The sequence below is a fragment of the Molothrus aeneus genome, chromosome 5, assembly GCF_037042795.1.
Source record: "Molothrus aeneus isolate 106 chromosome 5, BPBGC_Maene_1.0, whole genome shotgun sequence".
Lineage (NCBI taxonomy): Eukaryota > Metazoa > Chordata > Aves > Passeriformes > Icteridae > Molothrus > Molothrus aeneus.
This window is the reverse complement of record NC_089650.1, coordinates 53625220-53641572: the sequence shown is the minus strand read 5'-3', so window position 1 is coordinate 53641572 and position 16353 is coordinate 53625220. Positions and strand designations below refer to the sequence as shown.

Here is a 16353-nt window from a genome sequence, read left to right as displayed (position 1 = left end):
CGAGCCGCAGGACCGGTCGGGAGGGCAGCTCAGGCTGGACAGGCCGTGGGGGGACGGGGCTGTCCTCGCCCTGCGGGCGCTGGGCCGGGGCGCGGATCGCCCTCTCTGCGCGGAGCTGCCCGCGGAGCCCTGCCCGGCGGGCGGCGGTGGCGCCGGGCTGCCCTCGCCCCTCGGTGGCCCCCGCGGCCATGTTGGCCTGGGCTGAGGGGCGGCCGCGCCCTGAGCGGGGGTCGCCGTAGAGCCGCGGGCGGGCGGGGGAGGCGCCGCGTTAGCACCGCCGGGGCCCGCGCTCCGCCTGCGGGGGCTGCCCCCGGGGACGGGGAGGCAGGGGGAAGGACAGCAAGCGGAACAACTTCTGCAAATTAAAAACAGAAAAGAAAAAAATTAAAAAAGAGAGGCTTGTTCGTGGGAAATCTTCGAAGCTCAGTACCACGCGAGGCATCCCAGCCGCAGTGAAACCCTCCATGCTAGTGCACCCCACCACAGTGACAGGAGGGAAGCTGGCTGTGGCCGCTGTTCCCAAGCCCCGCTTGCGTTAGAGTCGCCTTGGCTTTCTGGCTGGAAGATGATTCCTGCGACAGGACCATGTTGCTGATGATGAACAGCAGAGTCGTTGGAAAATGCCTTCCTTGAGGATTACACGTGGAAGAAGGCCATCAGTCGAGGGGAGAGCTGGCTGGTGAAACTGTCTGACTTTCCCCCCGCTGGGGAAGTGGCTTCAATGGCTCCATCTCCCAGGAGAAGCAGCAGGAAAGATGCCAGCGCCTTGCCAAGCATGTCCTCAACTTTCTGGGCTATCATGATCCTGGCTAGTCTCCTAATCGCTTACTGCAGTAAGTACATATTTGTCCTGGTGCTTTTGCTGGGCATACATCTACACCCTTCCCACGTGAGGTAACACTTCAGGCGAGGGCCAAGCTCTGAAGCTGGCAGGCACAGGTACTGTGCCTTAGACTTGCCCCTCAGCACATATCCCCCCACTCCCCTGTGGCAAAGCAGGCAGACCGGTACTTTAATACTGCTGCTTCTCAGGAGAGTAAGATGTCCTTAGGTTGTAAATGTGGTATTTCCAGTCCAAATAGCATCATCTCTTGGATTTTAGAAACAAACTTTCTAGCGGTAGTAGCCCTGATCCACTGTTCACTGTTTATTGTCAGATGTTACCAGATTTCTCTGAGGTTGCTCCCTCCACATACACGCTCTCCTGACTCTGTCCCCCTTCCATGAAGGGGAGCTAGTTTGCTTATGTTCATTTTTTTTTAGGAAGCACATACTTCATCAAGTGGCAGATGTCTTAACATCCTGGGATCATATGTGATGCTCTGAAATTCCATAGGAGCAAGTGTTGGCACTTTCTTAGCATATCCTCAGCAGTTTAGTAAGTCCATGTTGCCAGTTTTAGAGCTGCATCTCAGATTATCAGTAAAGTTTTTTATATTCTTTTTTCAGGCTTGATTAGATTTTCCATTAATTACAGTGTTGCAGATAAGGTATCTGTAAGAATCAAGTACTTGGACTATAAACACTTTAAAAGTTCTTTATTTTTTTCTGCTTTTTTGGTTTTTTTTTGGTAATTTTTGTTTGTTTTCCTTTCAGCAAGAATAATTTTCAAGCAGTTATATAATGTCAATGGAGTTAATGCCCACACTTCAAGTTAGGGAATGCAAGTTAGTCCATAGCACCAGAGTAGGAAACTTGCAAAGAGAATAGAAAAAGCAATTTTTAATCAATAATAAAAAAAAAAAACAAACCACAATTTATCAGGAAGGACCCACACAGCTTTGCCAAAATGAATCTACGCTGCATTTTCCCACCCTGAGCTGAATGGGGTCTGTAATTTACCCATGGTGCATATTGCTTTCATTAGCTGTAGCATAAAAGATTTTGCACTAGTCTTGTCTGGTTGAACTGTAATAGGTGTAGGCTCTGATGAATAGGAAATAGATGCTGGTTTGCAGGAGCATACCTGCTGCATTTCTTAACCCTGTATTCCGTTTCCTCCAGCTGTATTACACTGACCATTTTGCCATGTGTGTCTTCTGGGGTTTTTTCAAAACAACATTGTAATTGGTTAGGAGAACCTTTAATTCACTTCTGTTTTGTGTATTCCAGGGCTTCTTTATACTGATGACACTGAAAGTTAATTATGCCAAAAGGAATAACATATATTGTAATAGTTTGGGGTTTTTTTGTTATTTAGCACATTTTGCATTACACTTCTCATTAATAAAATTATATTAAACAGGCCACACTTTTAATAATATAATTTTGTACATAATACTGCATTCAATGTGATAATGTAGAGGATATACTAAACAACATAGTGAGTTTTAAAATAATTTATTGTATCATGGGAGTGCATATTACAGAATGAATAGTTCAATGGCAAAGGGAATTCAGTTTGGTATTAGTGACAGGAAATATTTTGTTAAGTTTGTGTTAGAAGTGTCCAAAGCATCACAGGCTTCTTATGAGAAGATATGAGATCTTCTGTGCATACATTTTCAATCAGCATGGCCTCAAAAAGAGTTAACCGTGAACTTTGACACTTCAGAAATTATTTATTTTCAGCAATGAGAAGTTGGATGTTTTATCCTAAGGAATGTAGTCATCCATTTGAATTGTTACATATTGTTCATTGTTTACTGATGAAAAATGCAAATGTTGGTCAATAATCTCAAGGCATTTTCTAGTGTGCTTAAAGATCAGTTTCTAATTATTTCTTTCAGACAGTGTAGATGGTGTTCCTCAAATATGTAGTACACTCTTCATTTCATATAGCACTGAAAAGCACCATGCTGCTTAAAATATGCAGTGTCGAAACACTCCACCATTTATGTAATGCTTCACTGATTTGACAATTGCAATTCCAAATGTTAATGAAGCATCATGAACATTTTCTCTAGTGGTAGTATTTGAGACATTGAAAAAAAATGGTTTTTGCTCTGTGAAAAATCAAGATTAAAAAAAGTGAAGCTATTTCTAGGTAAAGCAGCACTTCAGATTTTATGAATTCTCTTAAAAATCAGCTAGTGTTTAATCAGTCTTTTTACATCTGATGCTTGTTTTTGAAGAAAAGCAAATTTGGGTTTTGGGGAGTACATGATGACTTTTAAAAATGTTTTATAAATAACAGGATTGCCATATTTCTTAGGAAGTAAAAGAAAAGAAATTTGACTATGTAAGGTGGTCTCTGTTTTCCCCCACACCTTGTTGTCAGGAGTGCAGAAGTATAACAATAAAGGTGAACATATTATCAAACTAATTACAGGAACTTAATATTTTGTTATATCATTGTATCATTCTACTGAAAACAAACCCTGCAGCTTCTAAACAAAATCTGGAAAATAACTTTTCCATTTTTCCTTTCTTAATAGCACTGTAAATACAATTTTGATGTATCTTGCCTATTTCCATTTTTAATGTTAGTCTGAAAAAGCTTATTTCTGAATCAGTTATTTGAACATTCCTTCTCCTTCTCCTAGTTACTTTGTGAATCTTTGTTTCTGGAAGTGTATTTGTTGTACAATAGTCATTCCTATTACTGGGAGCAACCAGTAAACACCATACTGTAAGTTCTACTTGACAGATAAGCTTATTTATAAAGAATGTTCTGGATGTACATGTACAACCCATTAGACTTTCATTTATGCTTTAGTTTCTGAAGCCCAGTTATATTCCTATTGATGTGGTAAAATGATAAACTGATAATTTTTTCTTTCTTAAATGTTTAGATTATACTTAGGGATAATGGCTCCATCCTATGGTGGAAGAGAAACCTGCATCAAATCAATTAGGTTAGTTGCTATAGTGATAAATATAATGTAATATTCTCCATCGGGAGGAAAATGGTCTGATTTGATAGGCTCTCAACAGGGGAAGGCAAGAACAAAGTAGTAGAAATAGACTGTGTGTGGTCCTTGGTGTGACCAACAAGGAGTTGTTTTGCTAAGCAGAAGCATCATTAAATGCAAAGACAGCCTCAGAAGGCTCTCCTGGTAGAGGGTGGCCACCTTCATGGCAATTCAAAATTAAGAGTTGTGACATTTTATGATTCCGTGCGTGTATCTTGCATACTTGCTTAATAAACAATAGTAAACCAGAGAGAAATACCTACAGTGAATACCTCACATTGTGTTTTTTACTGTTGAAAAGGTAAAATTAATAGATTTGTTGGGTTTTTTTGTTTGTTTGGGTTTTTTTTCTTCTTTATAACTGGAGTATTTTACCATGCTTGAAAGTTTTGTCAAATTAAGGAAATTCTATGTGGTATCACAGCTGCCTGCTACATCAGGAATCTAAATAACATAGTTTTGATCCAGAACTGCTTTTTAGTGCATTTATTCAGTTGACTTTGCTATAAATACTGAAAGGCTTTTAATATGCAAATGGTAACTTTTAAAAGCAATATAGGAATTAGCTTTTAGCAAATTTGTGGCAGTTACAAGCTTTTACTTTTCCTTATTTATATTGTTTTCTAAGCCTAAGGAGTTGAACTTTAGAGCCCTGTGCTGTTCTGTTAAGTTAATACTTCTGAGGGTAAGTAAATGGGTTTTTTTAAAAGGAGTTACCAAAACTGAATGGTACTTGGAAAATTGACCTCCTTGCTTTGAGTACAGTGTATGGAAGAGAGCAGTATGAAACTCAGAATTTATGCTTACTAAATAATTATAGTACTAGGAAGAAGGAATCTAAATGTCCAAAATGCAAAGTAATTCCCATAACACAGAGATGTTTTTGCTATTGCTGAGCAGGGCTTACACAGAACCAAGGCCTTTTCTGCTTTCCTTATTCCACACTGGTGAGGAAACTGCAAGTACATTGCAGGTTAGGAGGAGGCACAGTCAGAGCAGGTGACTCCTACTGACCAAAGGGATATTCCAGACCATGTGACATCATGCTCAGTGTGTGAAATGGGGGGAAGAAGAAGGGGAAGTTTGCAGTGATGGTGTTTGTCTTCCATTGTTGTACATGATGGAGATGGTGGAACACCTGCCTGCCCAGGGGAAGGGATGAAGTAATTTCTTGTTTTGCTTTGCCTGTGTGCATGACTTTTGCTTTCCCTATTAAACTATCTGTCTCTCAACCCAGGAGTTTTCTGGCTTTTTCCTTTCTGATTCGTTCCCCAGTCTTGCTCATGGGGAGAGAGTGAGCAGCTGCCTGGGGTTTGGTTCCTGGATGGGGCTAAACCACAAAAAAATACTATGTTAACCTTACCTTAAATTGAGATCCTGCTACATATTGGGTAGACATGGCTCATTTGAGAAATGCCTTTTCATTGTCCTGTTCTGGAGTTGCTTTCTGTCTAAAAGGCATGGGCTACTATGGTCTCCAGGTCTTGTTTCCTTATTTGAGACTGCTAGCAGGAATGGCAATTAACTGTGACTGTCATCTGGCCACTTCTACACCAGGGGCTACCATATCATCATGCATAAGCTACTGAACATCTGTTAGATGGTAAATGGTGACTGCCCATTTATGTTGGATGCAAACAAATCAGCTCTGAAAGAAAGCCTACAGCTCCTGTTATGGATCTGTTATCATTCAGGTCCCTTCTGTTTTCAAAACTGAAAACCACAGATTTTTAAAAAATCTGTTTACCTGATCTGTAATGTTATTATATTTTCTGCGAGAATTACTGTGTACATATTTTTCCCAAACTGTGTATGCAGAATGTGACATAGAGAACAACTGTTGTAAGTTGAACTTTTTTCAGTCTAATTTGTATATAGAAAGAAAGAATAATGCTTTTATGAAATTAAATAGGATAAGTAAAACATTAAAATTCTATTCCTTTATGTACTGTCCCAGTTGCTCCTTTTGAAGCAGGCTCAATTTTTGTGATAAAACCAGAATTGGTTGCTTTACTGCTTAGAACTTGATGGCCTCTACAACATACTACCTGCCAATGTGGGTACCAAGTTGACACCAAGATTGTCTCAGCAGTTGTGTTGTAGTCTGTCCAGATGATGTATTACATAGAAATCTTTGGCATCAATGTAAGAAATGTCTTCTTACTGCTTTGAATATTGAATTTGACCCTTTAAGGCTACGTAAGCACTGTTACAATTTCTCAAATGTGTTTGAATTCTGGCTATTCATACTTCCATTGCAAGTATAACCACTGATGTGGATGGATAATGGGAAGTAGATAGGGGGGGGAAACTAGAAGAAAATGATATTTTCAATTAAATACATAGTAGAGAAGTATTCCATGTCTTTCAGCTGGATTGACAGGACAGAGATTGGGACCTCTTTGACAATTTTTTTTTGTGCTGTTTATGTAATGTACTGTTTTTTTCTTCCATATATTATGAAGACGGTACTGGGGTCATGGAGTAGAGCTCTGCTGCTCCAGCTAAGGGTGTAAACATGAGCTGGATTAGATTTTCTTTTACTGGAGTCCCATTTATCTTTTCGTCTTCTTTACTGATGCCACTGAAGAAGCAGTAGAAAGTCCTTCACTGAGCCTAGCCTTTATGAGTGTGTATTTTCCTACTCATTCTTCTCTGCTAGGAGGAGATGGTATGAAATGTCTCAGTTTTTAAGATGTAATTTAGTACTTTCTTAGAGAGTGCTCTAACCATAAGGCTATTACATGGGAAAATAAACATTGACAGCTAGTCCAGCATCTGTCATGTCAAATATTCTTTATTAGAGGTGTGCGTTGAATGTTGTCAATAACTCAAAAATGCACTTGGATACTGAGCTTCATATAGAAGTGTTAGATACATAGGCAAATCCAAGTGGTTTGATTAGCCACAATCTTCCTGGTCTGCATATTCTTTGTTGCTAAATTCAAACTAGAATGTTTCCATGCTTGATCTCATGTTTGATTGGGTGTGTTGTTCCACTGCTGGGCTGGGAATCTATTTTTTAATTTTTTTTCTGAGTTTAAATCTAAGTTAGATTGCTTTTTGGACAGATGGTTGGCAAATATGCTTATTGTCTATGTTTTGAAAGTCATCTCTTCATGCTTTTGTGTTAGCCCTACAAATAGGAAAATGTTATGTGGTGACTACTTGAAAATATATGACCCGTATTTAGACCATGTTTTCCAATATTTTTGGTATAGAGGTTTATTTCAAAGAGTTTGTGCATGTTTTTCAAAAAAGGACTGGTCATAACAAGTAAAATGGTAGAGGGTTTTGCATCTATGTGATCGTTGGATCTCTTCCAAACCATGTGGCCTGGGTATTATTTTGCTCTCTGAACGGACTGCTTCTTCAAATGCTTGATTGCTTTCAGATAAGAATGAGGAGTATGACTATTTTTTAAAAGGGTCTCTGAGCAACAACCCCTTTGGTTTTCTCCTGAGTAGCATCCACTTACTGAATATCATCTCTGCTTTTGAAGTGTTAGGAGAAGTCCTAAGACTTCTCTTCATTGCCTGTGGAGCATTACAGCAATAAGGAAGTTGCTTCTCTAGAAGAAATTGTTATTTATTTTGCCAAATTATATCTTGTTGGACAAAACATAAACTATATGTAGAGAGACCTCTAGCTTAAATTTTTCTTGTTACAGTGCCCTTCAAGACTGTTGGTTGGTGTGACTTATTTATAGTTCTGATGGTTTTTTAGTTTGTTTATATATGTTTATTTATTTTGTATATTTCTGCCTCTGCCCTTGTGATGGAAGGGACCTTTAATGGTCAGCTAGTCCCAAACCCCCTGCCATGGTCAGTGCCACCTTCCTCTAGACCAGGTTGCTCAGACCCCCATTCAGCCTGACCTTGAGCAGTTTCAGGGGTGAGAACTTTTCTGAGCAACCTGTTCCAGTTCCTCAATACCCTCACATTAAAAAGGTTCATCCTAATATCTAATCTAAACCTACCCTCTTTCAATTTGAAGCTGCTAATGCTTTGAAACATTTCCCCTTATCCTATCACTAAATGGCCAAATAAAAGGTCCCATTCCCAGGCTTCCTCATTCTCTTGCAGTCCAAGTTAACCCAGGCCTTTATCTGACCCTTGGCTTCAAGAATCCTCCTCCACTGTCATGTCCTGCTCTTCCAAGAGGAGAGTGTTTTAACAGGGCAGGATCTTATGATGTTTTTAGGATCACATACCTTACATAATAAAGCATCCTTCTGCCTTTGCTTGCAACTGACAGTAGTAATTTATGCTATGACCCCATTGTTCATTCTAGTGTTTGGAAGGTCTGGTAGTGGGACTGTCTCTGTTTTTGTTTTGTGTGGAGGTTAATTCCAGAACATAGTTAACAGATGTGTTCTGTTTGTATTTTCTGTACCAGAAACAGCCCAGAGTAAAAGCCAAGAACAGAATGCCTATGAGATCAGAAATATTTTAGATTGCAAGTTATATTTGTTGGGTTAATTCCTGTTTTTTCATCCATTGTAGGGGAGAATTTTACTGACCAACTTTATTTAAGCATAGCTTTAGAACCTGATGACTCTGTCATCTGAGAGAAGGGTCCTTAATTCTTACAGAAATGAGAAATCACTACATATGGAAAAGAAAAAAATCGCTACATATGAAAACAAGTCTAACTAAAGTAGATGGAAATTCTTTCTGAGTTCTTGCCAATCCTAGTATAATTTATGGTGGCTTTGACCTTTGCTCTTGGAACTCTTTTTTTCGGATCATCCTCTAATGCTGATCATGACAAATGTGTTCTAAGAGATGATAAACTGACTAATAGAGATACCTTTAACCCTGAATACCTCTATCACTCTTCATACTTTCAGCTGTCAATATTCCTTTCAGGGGATATTTAATTTTTCCATTGAACTAGACCAATGGAAAGTTCGGCAGAGCATCTTAGCCAGGTGACAGAAGTGAGTTTAAGTTAAGCTGTTGCAGTGTTCATTAAATGGCTCAGTTGAACGTAGAAATGTTGAAATGCTGTGAGAACAGTGGCTTCTGGCACTTCTTCTGGCAGACCCAGAGGAAGCCCACAGAAGTGATCAGGGGGCTGAAGCCTATGAAGACCACTAGAGAGAGTTGGAGTTATTCAGCCTGGGGAAGAGAAGGCTTATACCTTGCAGTATATCAAGTGGGCTTGTGAGAAAGATGGAGAAAGATGTTTTACCAGAGCCTGTAGTGACAGGACAAAGAGCAATAGTTTAAACTGAAAGAGAGTAGATTCATATGGGATGTAAGAAGTCCTTTACTGTGAGGGTGGTGAGACACTGGCACAGGTTGCCCAGAGAAGCTGTGGATGCCCAGTCCCTGGAAGTGTTCAAGATCAGGCTGATCGGGGCTTTGAGCAGCCTGGTCTAGTGGAAGGTGCCCCTGCCCATGGTAGTGGGGATTGGAACTAGATAATCTTAAAGGGTCCCTTCCAACTCAAACCAGTCTATGACTTTCATTCTCTTGCTTTAAATTAAACAAATACAAGTGTAACAGATATTGAGGGTTTACCTGTTACTGATACCATTCTCTTGCGTTACTGAAAGGGTTCACTAGGTTCTCTGTCAGTAATGCTCTATTGAACATTCATTCTAAGGTGAGGGTATATATGGTTTTGTGTATATATGTGCTCAGTAAAAACCATATCAATATTTAAAATAAAAATAAGAGGCTTTAAAATTTGATATCACCAAATGTAACTGAAAGGTAATAATTTTGATGAAATTACCTGCTCTAAAGCATTTGACATAACATGTGCTTGTAGAGCATAATATCTGGAATTATGATTCTTTTAAGGTATCATTTTAAAGAACTTTCACAGATATTTTCATTTTAAGTTACCAGCTCCAGCCAGGGAAACAAACAAACAAACAAAACCACCAAACCCAAATATAAATGTTCTGAAAGTCAGATCCTTATAGATTAAAAGAAACAGCTGACAAAGGATTTCAGTTTCATCTGAACAGGACAGGTTTTTCCTTACTTTAGATTTCTGCAGTGTAGTCATCTATATTTACCATATAAAAGTCAGTGAAAGCATAAACATTTTCACAGTGCAGTTCATGTGGCCTTATTAAGATACATGATAGAGATTAGAGTTTGATGTAAATTGTGCTGCAGAAGTGCTTGTCTTTGTTGGCAGATAGACAACTTGCTAAGATTTTAACATGTATGTTATCACATTAATCCAGTCCATCATTACAACATCTTTAGGATGTTGCTCTTCCTATTTTCAAGGCCCACATTTAATATTAAAATGTTTAATGCCAAGTAACTGGTTCAGTATTTCTATAGGGAAGAAAAACACAGAAAAATGGGCTTGTGATACAGATTGATTGAGACTGTAGGTCAAGGTACTGAATTAATGCAGCAAAGGATTTGTACAGTTTGAGGGATGTATTTGGCATAAATTACTGAGATTTTCTGAAGACATCTTTGCAAACAGTTTTAATCCCAAATATTTTTTTGCAATGTTTTGTCTTACTATAAATTCTCCAGTTTCTTTGACAGTATTGTCACACTCTGGACACTAAAAATTCTGTCTTCCCCCAGAAGTTGGAACCTGTGTGAATTTCAGTGTGTGCCAAAGGTTATCAGCTTTACCATTCCCTTTTTTCTCTTTTTTAAGCCTCTTCCATATGAAACAATATTGAACACATTTTCACCATGCAAACTTTTATAGTGTGGTTAAAACATTTGAAACACCTTCATCTACTACTGACTTAGGTAAGAAAAAGTTTAAAGGTGAATAATGTGTACATGTTTATAAGAACACAGGGACAAAGAAGACCTGAAATGCTTACCTTGAATATCAAAGGAGATACGAAGAAAAGAGGAGCTTAGTATGAAAAATGTTATGTGGTTATTTTTGGGAGGATACTGGGCTTTATGACCCGAGATGTTCCTTCAGTTCTCCATTCTTCAGTCTAAGTGCTATTTCTACAGTCCTTTTCATCTGGAGAGATTTGTTGCCTCTATAGTTCATTGTTTTATAAATATGTTATTGTTCAAGGAATATATTGCTTTTCACCTTTTTTCACCGTAAATATATCTTCATGGATTCTTTGTCTTAAAGCTGTTCTGTTCTGGTTGTGCTGCCTGTGTAACTAAAGACCTCTACTTTAATCCTGTCTACAGATGTAGAATGATTTGCTCATCATGGTTTAGAAATGGTATTCTCCAATTTAGTACTCTCACTAAAAAGACCCCAAACACTGTTCCCCCCTCCACCCGACCTCCTCTTGGAGGCACAAAACATTATGGGTTGAGAAAAGAACAATGTACTGGAAACAGAAATGAGATAAGAAGTGAACAGTAACAGCAACAACGGTAATAGAAGTGTGCAAAAGAGAGTGATTCACATGCAAAAATGGTCACTGTGGACTCTATGAGAATAAACAAGACCTGACAGTTCCCCTGCCATGTTTTCCTGACCAGAAGGAACCCCTTCTCCCCAGAAGTGAGAGTGCCCTTCCCCTTCACCTGGCAATGACCTCAGGTCTTATGGAATAATCTCTCTGTCCTAGGCATGCCCCCTCCCAGCTACTGCTAAAAATTAGCCCTGACATTTGATGGCAATGTAGGTATTCATTGGCATATTGTAGGTATACATTGAAATATTCTTTGGTATAAATAGTACACTGGCTTCATAGGATTGACATTGTACTGACAATAGGTAATATTAAGAATCATTCTCTGTTGTTTTCTCCAATAATTAATCTCTATATAGAGGAAAAGGATGTCCTCTAGAATCCTCAACTTCACAGAGTGAAACTAATCTTTTCCTGTAGTATTTTCATTTAAGCATAGACACAAATATCAAATGGTGCACCTGTCTCATTTTCTTAGTAAATTTCCTGGAAATTATAGTTTTGGTGGGGTTTTTTTTTTTTTTTTTGTCTCCATCTAAGACCAAATATGTAGAAAAGAAGAAAACATCTCCTACATTGTCTAATTAGAGCACATTCCCAATTTATTTCACTACCTTTCCTTTCACAGTTTAAAATAAATAACCATTTCCTTCCTGAGGGCTTCTTTTTGAATTTAGTGTTCAGTGTTGGCATTGCGTTCCGATATTAGTTTTCTATCTTTCGTATTTTTCAGTTTTGCTTCCTTATTTTTCTTATCTAAGGTCAGGTGAATTGCCCCTACTGTATGTCTTGCCACTTTCTGAAGTGCTTTTTTGTTAGTTGGCATGACAGGTACTACTATGTGAATCACAGTTTGTCAGTGACTTCTCAGACAAATTAACTTGATATATGTGTAGAGAATTTTTCTCCCAACTGCTAGATCTGCAGAGATTTGAGAATTGAGCTTTTTTATCTTGGTTTTTTTTCTTCCTACATCAGGTTCTCTGAGCCCAATTATAAAGTCTGTGATACAGCATACTGTAGTCTTGAGTCTAATACCTTGTTAGAATTTAGTTTAAAATTTCTTCTGCTGTTTTCAATTCTTTTGGAAGTATATTAAGCAACAGATATGATTTTGCATAGAAGGTTAGTAGTACTGAAGTGCTGAGGAAAAAATATGCTTTCAGTTTCAGTGCATGTAATTTGAACAAGCCTTTTAGGTTGCCAGAATGCTGGAGAGCCCTGGTAGATGTGATGGTTATGTACCAATTGTCATGACAAGAGCCCCTAAGTTTCAGATGGCTGTCAATATTGCTGAGGTCCTCCTATATGTTTCATGTGACAAAGGACACCTGTGGTTTGGCTGAATAGTATCCATTTTTGCAGGAACAGAAACAACTGTTGTAAAAGTGGGTGTCAGGAAGCTAGAACTTAAATCATAGCTAGTTGGTTTTGGTCTTTGTTTGAAGGTGATGGTGACATGAAGCATATGGAATGAGAATTACAGAGCTCTTCTGTAAAGTCAAATAGCAACATTTCTGAAGTATGCTTTTGACCAATTTTTTGTTCTTACTTTGCTTCTGATTTACTTTTCTCAGTCTATATTTCTATAAATTCACATATTTAATGTAACAGTGTAACACTGTAGCTGAATTTTAGTGATCAAAATGTAGCATTTTTTCCTTACATCTCTAAATCTGCACCTTTTTTTCTTTCACAGAAGATCAGAGATAGTGCCCTAAGTTGGGCATTGTTGCTTCTGTTTCAATTTTTAATTTAAGTTTATTTAGAAGGGAAAAATATGCATTTCATGAAATAATGGAGGATTAAAATTTTGAGTTAAATCAGGTACATGTGATGGAGAACTTTCAGAGAAAATTCTGTCATTAAATAATGAAAGTTTCTGAATCCACACTGAAGCTTATCTGTGTGTTGGCTACTTTTCCTCTTATCTACATCTCCCTTATGTTATAGATATCTCTTTTTTTCTCCGTCCTGTCTTGGTCTCCTATTCAGTTCAACATAGTTTTTCTGACAGACTTTCACAGTTCAGATAAGAACAAAATAAACAGAGGGATACACATATGAGAAGACCATTTGATACTCTGGATCACCCACTTCAGTTTTGCTTCATTGGGAACAAATGTGTCTCTCTGGGTGTTTCCCACAGGCACCTGAGTCTGAAACATTACTGCTAGTCAGGAAGCTGTACCTGCTGAGAGCATACACTTGTGCCTCCTTGCTCAATGCAAGAACTGTTGTAGCGCAGGAATTAAAGTGGTTACAATCTGTCAAAATGTTCGTTCCTACCTTTTGTAGTATTTTAGCTGAGAGACAGGAAAATCAAGATCTTACAGAACTTGTATTGGCAAATTCATTTACTTGCTGTGTACACTTAACAGGAATCTTGGCCACAAAGTTCATGAAATGTTGCAGTGCTTGCATCTATAAAACACAATAGTGATAAGCATAAAAGTGTATTTTCTCCTGCACTGAAAGTAGTTCTTGCTGGGACTGTTCTCAGACAGAGTGCATGTTTTTTGATACATTTAACACCTACATATATTAACAGTTTATATTATTCTAGGAAAAATACTACAATGTTGATTTCCTAAAAACAAGGAACTTAAGCAAGTTTAAGTACAAAAGATGAGGAATGATTCATTTTATGTAAACAGTTGAAAAGCTTCTCTTTAAATTAATTGCAGATGATGAAAAAGTATTAATGGTGAAAAGAGAAGACTTCTTTTTTCTTTACTTGGATTTAAGATGACTAATATTGAAACAACACATTGGAAATTTGCAGTGGTGTCAGAGCCGCTGGAACTAACAAAGAAGAAGAGCTTCCACATATGAAATGCATACAGATAATATCAAGATATTATCTTGATATTGAGAGTAGCAAACTCTCAATATTTCTAACTCTGTTGAAATTAGATATACAGCTTTTTTTTGAAAGAAGCTAGATTTCTAAAGGTAACTTTGAGCTATTACTTTAAATGTGCTTTAGTTCTTTGTTCATTTTTGTTTCTATACCTTATTTGAAGAATTTTTCATCTAAATGTGAAACTTTTATGAATACCAGAAATTAGTAACTTTTGTTTCTACAGCCTATTTTGGAGAGTGACTCTATCTGTACCAAGTATAGTCCATGTACACACAGCATAAGCCTCATTTTATAGTAGAATTTCTTCTCCATTGACTTACTAGATTCTATACAGATAAAAAACCAAATCTATGTAAGATCACACAGAATTACAGAATTAATAAGGTTGGAAATGACTTTTGAGATCATCCAGTCCAACTTATGACCTTACACCCCCTTGCCAACTAGACCTTGGCAGTAAATGCCAGATCCAGTGTTTTATTGAACATCTCCAGGGATGGTGACTCCACCAGCTCTCCAGGCAGCCTGTTCCAATGCCCAGACACTCCTTCTGTGAAGAACAGATGAGTCTCAATTCATTCAAGAAGATGAATCTCAATTTTCCATGAAGAATATTGATTGTACATTAATAAGATATTTCTAAACTTAATTTTCTTCATATGTTTTCAGTAACATTGAAGAAGAGTGGTTGCTGTGTGTGTTTTTGCAGAAAGGCATAATGCAACTGCTATTTTTGCCTTTTATAAAAGATGTACTACCTCCATGAACTTAAATGTTATTTTTTAAAGAGAAGGGAGTAAAAATCTATGACATAAATTCTTGTGAGCAGCAAATTTGGCTGGTACATGATCAGGCAAAAGAAACTAGTCTTTTTTTACACTTCAAGTATGAGGTACAGACTAATTATGTGAAGCTCAAAAACATGTGTCAAGGAGTTTTATGGGCCCCATTACCTTTCAGGTTCATAAAACACTGCCAACAAGCATGTCCCTCTCTCTCCTTTGGAGAATAAATAGCTCAATTAATTTATAGGAGTCTTTCCATTTTGTGTGTAAAAGAAGAAAATGAAGGTAAATTAATCTGCATAAATTGGATTGTATTCTATTAATCTTGTGGGAATTAGTATCGCTATGATGCTAATACCATCATAAAATTTTTGTTGCTTACACTTCTTTGTGAAGAATGACAAACATAATTGTTTTCTTGGAATGGTAATGAGTACAGAAGTTACAGTCGTGGACCAGTGTAGGTCTTTGAAAGTTTGAACTAATCTTTGTAGACATTTTTATTTCTTAGTTGGTTCTTTTGAATTTTGTCTCTTTTGAAGCTTCATTTCCACATAAAATCACAGTTCCCTCCTCCTTTCATACATGTAGTACAGATCTGGGGAAATGCCCGACCAGTTCACCAGGACCAACCCATACTTGGTAAGTTCCAGTAAATCTCAGATGAAATCCAGGAAAACGTTTTTTGATTCCATGGTATCTGAGCCAAAGATGAGGAAGAAAATATATCTTTGAAGCAGTGGCCTGTTATAATGCCACAAATGTATTTCTAAATGGAAATTATTCCAGAGTAAGGTTTTTTTTTGAGAACTTCTGTCATGCTTCAAGCATTGTTTTGGCCTTCTGGGATTCAGTTCTCACCACCTTTTCTCTAAACAGGAGCTTTTCACAAAATTTGTTTATGTTCCTACTTGGTGCAGGGTAGAGTTGAATGCTGTGTGTGGATTCTGCTTCTTGCACTTAGCAGATCTAGATCCTGATGAAAAGTAAATAGGAGGAGTGCAACGACAGTGAGAGTCTGAAGATGGTAGAGAAAATTCATGCCTGTACTTTCCCATGTTTATGGTTAGAGAAAAATGGCCCAAGTAATTTCAGACTGTTAGTGTTTGCTGTCTGCAACTGTCTTTGGGATGAAAGTAGGAGTATTTGGAGATCAGCTGTATCAAAGGTGCCAAGTCTATTAGAATTTATATGACTGTCTTTCTTTTCCCTACAATGCAGAGGTCACCCAGCAGAGCCACAGGTGCTGTCTCAGGCTAGTGGCCTGGTCTGAAGCCCAGGTGACAGGTGGTGTTAGACAGAAGGGTTTTTTACTGCTTTACTGAATATTTTGCTTAGAAAAAGGTGATCAGATTTTGGCCAGCAGCTGAGAACATGTCCAGCACTGAGACGTCAAAGTGTTGTATGGTTTAGTACTTTTAATGCCTGGCCAGCAGTCATAATCGAATGGCCAGTCTTTTT

At 38.0% G+C, this 16353-nt stretch overlaps 1 protein-coding gene across 6 annotated transcripts in view; it reads left to right on the top strand.

Annotated features, from left to right (window-relative positions):
• Window positions 1-290: 290 nt before the first annotated feature.
• TAFA5 (TAFA chemokine like family member 5) overlaps window positions 291-16353 on the top strand; it is a 466113-nt gene continuing 450050 nt past the window's right edge. For all 6 annotated transcript variants that reach the window (XR_010783740.1, XR_010783739.1, XM_066550769.1 and 3 more), the window contains exon 1: window positions 291-833. Coding sequence is in view for 4 of the 6 variants with exons in the window: in XM_066550769.1 (XP_066406866.1) it covers window positions 722-833 (112 nt within the window). In the remaining 2 variants the exon portion in view is untranslated. The remainder of the gene's footprint in view (window positions 834-16353) is intronic.